Source organism: Orycteropus afer, unplaced genomic scaffold (assembly GCF_000298275.1).
Source record: "Orycteropus afer afer isolate SDZICR_OR568_19922 unplaced genomic scaffold, OryAfe1.0 scaffold00311, whole genome shotgun sequence".
Lineage (NCBI taxonomy): Eukaryota > Metazoa > Chordata > Mammalia > Tubulidentata > Orycteropodidae > Orycteropus > Orycteropus afer.
The window spans coordinates 2,708,778-2,719,251 of record NW_006921898.1 but is presented as its reverse complement, the minus strand read 5'-3'; the positions used below and the strand labels follow the sequence as shown (position 1 = coordinate 2,719,251).

The following is a 10,474-nucleotide window of genomic DNA, read 5'->3' as shown; positions in this document are numbered from 1 at the left end:
AGTGCCTAAGGCACTTGACTGCTCACCAGAAGGCTGGCGGTTCAAACCCACCAGCCACTCCTCGGAAGGAAGGTTGGGCAATCCTACTTCCTTAGTGATACTGCCTCGGAAACCCAAGGAGGGGTCGCTATGAGTTGGGGCCGACTCGACGGCAAACAACAACAACAACAACAACATCATTAATATCACATACATGTAAAATTAAAAGATAATTCAAAAACAGTTACAGCAGTTTATAAAGTGGGAACTGCCAGAAATGCAAACTGGCTTTAGAAGAGGACATAGAATGAGGGATATGATAGCTGATGTCAGATGGGTCTTGGCTGAAAGCAAGTAATACCAGAAAGATGTTTACCTGTGTTTTATTGACTATGCAAAGGAATTAGACTGTGTGGATCTATAGCAAATTGTGGATAACATTACAAAGAATGGAAGTTCCAGAACACTTTTAATTGTACTCATGAGGAACCTGTACATAGACCAAGGGGCTGTCGTTTGAACCGAACAAAGGGATACTGCATGATTTAAAATCAGGAAGGGTGTACGTCAGGGTTGTATCCTTTTACCGTACTTATTCAAGCTGTATGCTGAGCAAATAATCTAAGAAGCTGGACTATATGAAGAAGAACACAGCATCAGGATTGGATGCTGTGATATGCATCCTGCGATATGCAGATAACACAACCTTGCTTGTTTAAAATGAAGATGACTTGAAGCATTTACTGGTGAAGATCCAAGACTACAGTCTTTAGTATGGATTACACCTCAACATAAAGAAAACAAAAATACTCCCACCTGGACCAATAAGCAGCAGCATGATAAATGGAGAAAAGATTAGCATTGTCAAAGATACCATTTTACTTGGATCCACAATCAACACCCATGGAAGCAGCCATCAAGGAATCAGACAATGTACTGCACTGGGCAAATCTGCTGCAAAAGACCTCTTTAAAGTGTTGAAGAGCAAAAATGTCATTTTGAAGACTAAGGTACTCCTAACCCAAGCTATGGTATTTTCATTCGTCTCATATGCATGTGAAAGCTGGACAATGAACAAAACAAGGAAGACCAAAAAAGAGTTGATGCTTTTGAATTATGGTGTTGGTGAAGAACACTGAAAATACCGTGGACTGCCAAAAGAATGAACAAATCTGTCCTGGAAGAAGTGCAGTGGAATGCTCCTTAGAAGTGAGAATGGCCAAACTTTGTCTGACCTGCTTTGGTCATGTCAGAAGGGATCATTTGCTGGAGAAGGATATAATGTTTGTTGAAGTGGACAGTCAGCGAAAAAGGGGAATACCCTCAACAGGATGGATTGACTCAGTGCCTGCAATGATGGGCTCAATCTTGGCAATGATTATGTAGCTGGTGCCGGACAGGGCAGTGTTTCATTTCATTCATAGGGTTTCTATGAGTCAGAACCACTCAATGTCCAATAGAGCCTGGTGTAACCACTGAGGCTATGGCCCCTAGTTGCCCTTCAGGTCTGGAACTGAACCCACAACTGTGGTTTCCAGCCAAACAAAGTACAGGCATGTGAGTTAAACATTTACCTCAAGTAGACACATGCCCTGGAGAGAACAATCATGGGAGAAGGAAGGGCTGCTTATGCACAGGGAGATAGCTCAGGGTGCAGAAGAGTATGAAGGGATGGACACGGGGAGGAGGTAACTATGGGGAGGAAGTGGGAGGGGAGCTGCTGCATTGTAAATTTTGGTCAATGACATGAGACAAAGTATATGTGAACTGCTGTATGAAAAGTGAATTTACTCTGTAAATCTTCACCCAAATCCTAAAAAAAAAAAAAAAAAAAGAACCACTCAATGGCACCTAACAACAACGACAAGCTTTGCTAGATCATGCCAGCTATTTTCCAATATGATACATTCTCACCAACAGGTTATTAGAATTCCCATAATGACTTTAATTGACCAATTTCTGGTAGCGTAGTGCCTAAGGCACTTGACTGCTAACCAGAAGGCTGGTGGTTCAAACCCACCAGCCACTCCTTGGAAGGAAGATGGGACAATCTACTTCCGTAGTAATACTGCCTCGGAAACCCAAGGAAGGGTTGCTATGAGTTGGGTCTGACTCGATGGCACCTAACAACATCAGTGTGTAGTGGTATCACACTGTGATCTTTATTTGCATTTTCCCATTCACCAATTGGAGCTCTGGTGTCCTAGTGCCTAAGGCATTTGACTGCTAACCAGATGGTAACCACTCCTCAGAAGGAAGACTGGGCAGTCTACTTCCATAAAGACACTGTCTTAGAAACCCAAGGAGGGGTCACTATGAGTTGGAATTGACTCAATGTCAGTGAGTTTATTTTTTTTTTTAGTTTAGTTCACTAATGAGATTAAGCATTTTTCCATATATTTATTGACCATTTGAATTTCCTCTCTTATGAAGTACGTGTTCATATGTTTTGTTTATTTTGCTTGTAGATGTCTTTTCCTTATTTGTAAGAGTTCTTTATGTATTCTGAAAAACAGTTAACTTTTTTAGTTATTGGTGTTGCAAATACCTTCTATATTCTGTGGTTTATCTTATTTTCTCCCTCCTTACATGGCATTTGATGAACACAATTTTTAACTTTAAATTAGTTGAATGTCTATAAATTTCTTGGTTTTGCTTTTTTGTGTAAAGAGCATATAAAAAACCAAATTCACTGTTGTCAAGTCAAACCCAACTCATAGCAACCCCTCCTTGGGTTTCTGAGGCGATATCACTACAGAAGTAGATTGCCCAACCTTCCTTCCAAGGATTGGTTGGTGGTCAGGAGTGGCTGGTGGGTTTGAACGACCAGCCTTCTGGTTAGCAGTCAAATGCCTTAGGCACTATGCTACCAGAGCTCTGTTCTGATAGTCTTCATCTTTTAAAACTTTATTCCATTTACATTTAATGTAATTACTGATATATTTGAGTTAAATCTGTCATATAATGTATGCTTTCTCTTCATCCCATCTGTTTATATTTAGTTTTACTTGTTTTATTGTCCCTTTCTTCTAGCTTATCAAAGAGGTTTGCCCGGATGGCCCAGCTGATGACATGAGGTCCTTTGTATAGCTGTTGGTGACACAAATATCTTGCTATTTTAATTTGTCAAAATGTTGCCTATGTTTTTCTTCCTCTTCAGGGAGAGACCAACAGGATTATAGCCTCCCACACAATGAACAAAAACTCTTCCAGGTCACACTGCATTTTTACCATCTACATGGAGGTAGGTACAAGCCCTTGTAATGGCCTGGGAAGGGTGGTCAATTCCTGTGGGCCCTACTCAGTCACAAGCTTCTCTCTGTTGAGATTCTAACCTGCCTTTGGGTGTTTCATAGGCCCATTCACGGACCTTATCAGAGGAAAAGTACATCACTTCCAAAATTAATTTGGTGGATCTAGCAGGCTCAGAGAGACTGGGGAAGTCTGGGGTAAGTGGGGAGCAAGAAGTTTCTTCTCCACAAGTGATGGGACCCATTTCTGGCCTAGTGCCTGCACATGTGGGCCATCTCTTATTGGATATTTCATAACCAGAGCAGCAGAGCTGTGGTCTTGACCCTGAGGAGCTGGAGAATTAGCAGAGGGTGGTATAGCTACTACACAAAGGCAGTTCCTTTCTTACAGGATTTTTGTAAAGATTCAGTGAGATGATACCCTCTAAATTTTTAGCAAGGTGCGTGACCTTCAGTAAATACTGTATGCTAATATTAGTGTTTCTCTGCATATGAATATGAATATGCACGTGAATATTTATGTGAGTATGAGTATCAGCATAAGTATAGAGTATTCAGATAAGCATTTGTTTGTACTTTCATACAAGTGTATTTGTATGAATATTCACAGGATTACTTGCTGGAATATTTACACAAGTATCTGCCCAAGTATTCCTGAATGTATTCATATTAGTATGAGTTTTTGAATATTCACATGAATGTTAATTTAAATATCCATATTCATATGGGTATTCCTATGAGTATTAGTTTTACCATTAGCCCAAGATGGGATAGAGTCCTGTGACATTGAGGGAAGACCCTGGTTCAGTAAAGAGGGTTTTGGCCTGGCCACAGACCTGCAGCAGCATTATGAACCAGAAGCATGGTCATTCTTAGTGGGGCCTTTGGTTTGTAGTCTGAGGGCCGAGTCCTGAAAGAAGCCACCTACATCAACAAGTCGCTGTCATTCCTGGAGCAGGCCATCATCGCCCTTGGGGACCAAAGGCGGGACCACATCCCCTTTCGGCAATGCAAGCTTACTCACGCTCTGAAGGATTCGTTAGGTGAGGGTGTGGTTGATGCCCAGGGAGGAGCCCCAAGGAGGGACAGACCTGGCACCTCTGCCATTGGTGGTAATGGAATCTCTTCTTCCTTGTTACACAGACTGATCTGCAGTCCTTTCACAGTGACCTTAGTTAGATACACCTGCCACAGCAGAATCAAGTACAATGACCTCTTACGCCCAGAACATGCCATGCTGTTCACTCCTCAAGACCTTTGCATGAGCTCTTGCCTTTACTAAGAATACCTTTCCTTTTCTCTTCATCCCCAAATCAGCTAGCAGAATTCTTCAGATCCTTGAAGACCCAGGTGGAGGGCCTCTCCAGTGGTGTCTTCCTTTCCCCAGCAGCTTCCCTAACAGAGAAGCAGAAGCTGTGTCTTATCATCCCCTTGTCCCCAGCCCTTTGTGTTGGGCTTGATAACACAGTCATTGGTGTTAAATTGTTAGCTGAGTGCCACCATGAGCAAAGCCTTGGCTCACATTCCTCTCGCCCAACCCTGTCTCTCCCTGCCCCACAGCATCTTTCCTCTGCTGTTCTCCCTTGGCTCCTCTTTCAGGTACATGTGGTCTTTTATCTCCCTTCACTCTTTCTTCCTTTGCCTCCCAGCCTCATACATTCTTAAGTGTGTCCTCTCTGACCCCCACTTGCCTCAAGGGAGTCTTTTGGCAGAAAATTCACATGGTTCATGGCCTTTCTGTGTACTGCTTTCTCCAGGAGGAAACTGCAATATGGTCCTCGTGACAAACATCTATGGAGAAGCCTCCCAGTTAGAAGAGACGGTATGTAAAACTCAACCAGTGTGATTAGGTTGGAATCTCTCCTCATGGATGCCAGCCTGGGTTAGGCTGGCTCTAGGCTGGTTAACCTGGGACATAAACTATAAAAACATTGTCAAGTGTGGAGGTGTCCAACGGACAAGGCAGGGACAAAATTGCTGAGAGAGGCCTAGAGCCTAGATCCAAATATCAAGCACTAAGGGGTAGAAGAAGAGGGCAAATCAGGGGATTAGGCAAGGAGTGGGGAGGCTGAAGGTGGCTTTGTGCAGGGCAAGGACTATACTTCCTGGGGTCTGCTTCTGTAGATGGGGACAGAGCAGGAGAGTTGATTCCTTGTACTTCATAATCATGTATATTAAATATCTTGAAACTACTACAGGCTTGTAGGCTGTGGTTATAATGTTGGTGTGAGCAGATAGGTGTTAAGCACCTGCCATGTGCAAGGTGGTGAGGAGCAGCTTGGTAGAAATGACTCACACATGACATTGGGCCTCAGAGTACCCAGCCCAGGAAGGGAGATAAACCAATGCCCCATGTCGTGTGAGAAGTCCAGAGGGAAGAGCCTACAGAGGAGCTTGGGGGATTATTAGCAGGAGTGGGGGCAGGCAGACACTGGGCTGGGGTTAAAGGATTAATGGTAGGGTTTTGGGGAGATGTTACTGTCAGAGGAGATGATGGCACTTAAGGCATGTCCCATGTCAGGAATATCCTGGCCTACTACAAAGGAGGGTTCAGGAAAGAGAGGACACTGAAGGAGCTGCATGGGCCCTGGTGGACAGGCCAAGACCTGGGCTCTTCTCCTGTAGGTATCTGGAACTGTTGCAGGGGTTGGGTAAGGTAGGGCTGTGGCCAGGGTTGTGACTCAGGGAGAAGCTCATGAGAGTCAGAGGAAGGAGCAAGGGCCAGACACAGGGCTGAGGCAGCAACACAGATGAGTCCACGCAACTGGCTACCTCCCAGCTGGGGCTCCCTTCTTGTGTTTTCCTCTGAAGAGTCACCCATCATATAATAGACAGTCTGGCAAGCTCTCCATGGAAAAGTTATTTTTCAGAGTGTGGGTGTTTAGGGTAAGTTTCAGTCATCTGAAGAATCTACTGACATGAAACAGATCATTTCCAGGAATGCTGTAGGGCAAGATGCTCCTGCAGGGCCTCCCAGCTGCGTTCATTAGGGACCATCCCAGCTTCCACAGGGAGTGCTCCTGCCACATACCCAGAGCTCTGGGATTTGGACAGGCATGGAAGAAGCTGCAGCTGACGTGCAGGCAGCATCCCTGGAGGAAGAGTTCAGGCACCATCTGGTTTCGCCTTATAACAAAGCACAGTTGAACTCCAAAAGGGGCATAAGAAACTTGGGCTCCTGGCTGCCTTCTTAAGAAGAAATATATCCTTTAAGACAGTGCAAACCCTCTTTTCTCCTTATTGCCCCCCAAAGATCATCACAGCACAAGCAGATCTGGTACATGATGCCCCCAGAATTTTGTGTCCACACATTTCAGGATCTCTGCCCAGAGCTGAACCTATAGAGCTCACAGGGAGGAACTACAGGAGAAAGCTCAAAGATTTAGAATGGTGGAGCGCTGACTAACGTCTGTCTGGTCTGTTTTCAGCTGTCTTCACTGCGATTTGCCAGCAGGATGAAGCTGGTCACCACTGAGCCTACCATCAATGAAAAGTATGATGCTGAGGTACTAAGAGGCCTGAGGTCAGGCACTCCACTGTGGGGGAAGTGTGTGGGTTTGCTGCCTGGGTCAAATGAGCCTGACTTCTCTTCCTGCCTTAACCAGATACCCATGCAGACTTGGATCTCTTTCTACTCTTGGACAGACCAGAGTCTTCAGAGTCTCTGGAGACCCCTTAGGGGCCACCACAGAAGAGAAAGGGGTAGATCATGCTACCATTTAGTTCATGTGTGGGGTTCCAGAGACCCTGAGTACCCTGGGCTTCTACATAAGATTTTGTTAGAGCTCCAGTGTCATGGAACTAAATCAGTGTGACTCATTCCTTAGACTTACCTGGTTGTATTAGGTAAGAACCTTTGCTGTGTGTCTTCCCACATTTTAGTAGCCTCTTCCACAATGTGCCTTGAAGGATGGCTATTATTATACAGAGCTGGGCTCACACAGAGCTGATCCCACAAACATGAAGGAATTTCTAGAACTCTCTATCCATACCGTAGCTGTCTTTGCCTAACACATCACACAGAAAGCCCTGTGTCCCTTCCCCTCACCATAGAGCATGGCAGGCACCTAGGACTTCTCCTCTGCCTTGGGTTGGTAAGAGAGAGGAGTAGGGTACTCTTTCTGATGCTGTACAGCTTTGCTGGTGCAGTTTTGGAAGGGGCAAGGAGCACTTTGGGAACCCTCTGGAGGAGCCATGGCTACCCGGGAGAAGGTAGATCACCATGGCAGGAAAGCTTCCCCACCCACCAGTACTGATAACCTCCAGAGAAGAGCAGAAGAGGGAGGGGGAGTGCAGGCCTGGAGGGTGGGCCTGGAGGGTGTTGGGTTGGTAAAAGGAGAAGGGCATTTGGAGGAGAGAGGAAAAGAGGAAACGTTGTTGGGAAAGGTGTAGAGGTGGAAATGTATGTCCTCTTTCCCTAGAAGAGAGATGCAACAAGGGAGGAAGGATTGAAGTTTTTGCGTTTTGTTTTTAACTTTTTACTGTGGAAAATTTCTTACATATACAGAGGTAGGGAGACCAATTTGTGCTTATCACTCACTTCAGTTCTGGTGGCGTAGTGCCTAAGGTATTTGACTGCTAACCAGAAGGCTGGTGATTCAAACCCACCACCCACACCTTGGAAGGAAGATTGGAAAGAATAATGAATCAATTAAGATAGGACAACTGAAATTATACAGTTTGAAAAGCAGAAAAAAAAGTAATGAAGGATGATGAATGAAGCCTTCAGGACCTGTGGGACACCATAAACTGGACCAACATATGCATTATAGGGGTACTAGAAGAAGAAGAGAAAGAAAGGGGTAGCAAAAAGATTTGAATAAATAATAAATAAATAAATAATAAAGCTTCCCAAATTTCATGAAAGACATGAATCTACACATTGAAAAAGCCTAATGAATTCCCAGCAGGATAAACTTAAAAAAAAAAAATGATCCACATAGAGACATATTGGAGTCAAATTGTCAAAAGACAAAGAGAGAATGTTAAAACCAGCAAACAGAGAAATGACTCTTTATGTACAAAAGTTTCTCAGTAAAACTGACAGTTGATGTCTCATCAGAAGCCATGGAGGCCAGAAGGCAGTGGATGATATAGTTAAAGTGCTGAAAGGAAAAAATTGACAACCAAAAATTATTTATTTAGAAGCCCAATTCTTTAACCACAGTACCACCTGAGCTCATACAAGAGACAAAGGAAATATACTAATAAAAGATCCAATTCAATAAGAAGGTATAATAATTATATGCTGTGATTGGGACCACAATAGAATGTCTCAGACAGAGTAAAAGAAAAATGTAGAACAAAATTCAAATTCCTAAAAATGACCAAATTTACTGGTCTGCTAGAGACTGATGGAACCCTTGAGACTAGGACCTTTAGGTATCCTTCAAACTTAGAACTAAACCCACTCCCAGAGATCATCTTACAGCCAAACAATAGGTCTATAAAGTGAACAGTAACACTCATGAGGAACATGCTCCTCAGAACATTCAACTGTACCAGACCAAAAGGGCAGTATTTTCCCAAAAGCAAAATTCAGAAGGCAGAAAGGGGCAAGAAAGCTGGGTGAATTGAAATGGAGAACTTAGAGTGGAAGTGGGAAGAGTGCTGACACATTGAGGGGATTGCGATCGACATCACAAAACTATGTATAAATTGTTGAATGGAAAACTAATTTGCTTTGTAAACTTTCACCTAAACCACAGTAAAATTTTAAAAAAAGATAAAATAACTATAAACATATGTGTACATAACAATAGGACCCCAGAATATATGAAGCAACAACATTTGACAGAAACACAGGGTCAAATTATGCATGACTTTCGATTTGACCATGGTTTCTTAAATATGACAACAAAGCATAGGTAATTAAAAAAAAATAGATAAATTAAACTTCATTAAAATTAAAAATCTTGTGCATCAAAGGACATTATCAAGAGAGTAAAAAGATAACCCACAGAATGGGAGAAAATACTTGCAAATCATGTGTCTGATTAGGGTTTAATATCCAGAATATAGGAGCTCTGGTGGCATAGTACCTAAGGCATTTGACTGGTAACCAGAAGGCTGATGGTTCAAATCCACCAGCCACTCCTTGGAAGGAAGGTTGGGCAGTCTACTTCTGTAGTAATACTGCTTTGGAAACCCAAGGAGTGGTCGCTATGAGTCAGATCTCACTTGATGGTGGTGAGTTTTGTTTTTTTAATCCAGAATATGTAAAGGACTCCTACAATTCAACAAACTAAAGATCAATAACTCAATTGAAATGTGGCAAAAAGATGTTGCTCCAGGAAAGAGCTACAAATAGCCAGTAAGCACATGAAAAGATACTCAACACCATTAGTTCTTAGGGAAAGCAAATCAAAGTCACAATGAGATATCATATCACACCTACTAGAATGCTATTGTTTTAGAAAATGGAAAATACTAGTATGGTGGAGGTAGAGAAAATTGGAACCCTCATCCATTGCTAGTGGAAATATAAAATGATGCAGTTCTATGGAAGACAGTTTGGTGGTTCCTCAAAAAGTTAAACATAGGATTATCATATGATCCAGCAATTCCACTCATAGGTATGTACCCAAAACAACTGAAAACAGATACTTGTATACCAGTTTTCACAGCAGGATTATTCACAATAACCAAAAGGTAGAAACAACCCAAGTGTCCCTCAACAGACAAATGGATAAACAGAATGTGGTATATGCATAAGATGGAATATTATTCAGCCATAAAAGGAATGAGATTCTGATATATGCTACAATGTGGATAAACCTTGAAAACATTATGCTAAATGAAATAAACCAGACACAAAAGGACAAATATTGTATAATTCCATATAATATGAAATATAAACAGTAGGCAAATTCATAGAAACAGCAAGTAAATCAGACATCTTAGTTAGTGCCTGGTGGAAGAGAGAAATGGGGAATTATTTCTTAACAGGTAGAGAGTTTCTGTTGGGTTGATGAAAAATTTTGGAAATGGACAGCAGTGATGATTTCAAAACATTGTGAAATTTAATGCCATGGAATTGTACACTTAAAAAGTTTAAAATGGAAATTTTTTATGTTATATATATTTTACCACATAAAAAATTTAAGTAGTATAAAAAGAAAAACAAACTAACCTAAGAAGCTTCCTACTTCATTTGCAAATGAAGATGAAAAGGCAATTTGCTCAACCATCCCCAGGAGGGAACAAAAGGGACAATCCACTGACTTTCCAGTCCCTTTCCCAAA

General features: G+C 42.4%; 1 protein-coding gene across 1 annotated transcript in view; it reads left to right on the top strand.

Annotated features, from left to right (window-relative positions):
- KIF9 (kinesin family member 9) overlaps positions 1 to 10,474 on the top strand; it is a 67,254-nt gene that overhangs the window by 24,451 nt on the left and 32,329 nt on the right. The window contains exons 6-10 of the mRNA XM_042782422.1: positions 3,140 to 3,223; positions 3,336 to 3,428; positions 4,126 to 4,273; positions 4,988 to 5,052; positions 6,659 to 6,736. Of these exons, the coding sequence (XP_042638356.1) occupies positions 3,140 to 3,223; positions 3,336 to 3,428; positions 4,126 to 4,273; positions 4,988 to 5,052; positions 6,659 to 6,736 (468 nt within the window). The remainder of the gene's footprint in view (positions 1 to 3,139; positions 3,224 to 3,335; positions 3,429 to 4,125; positions 4,274 to 4,987; positions 5,053 to 6,658; positions 6,737 to 10,474) is intronic.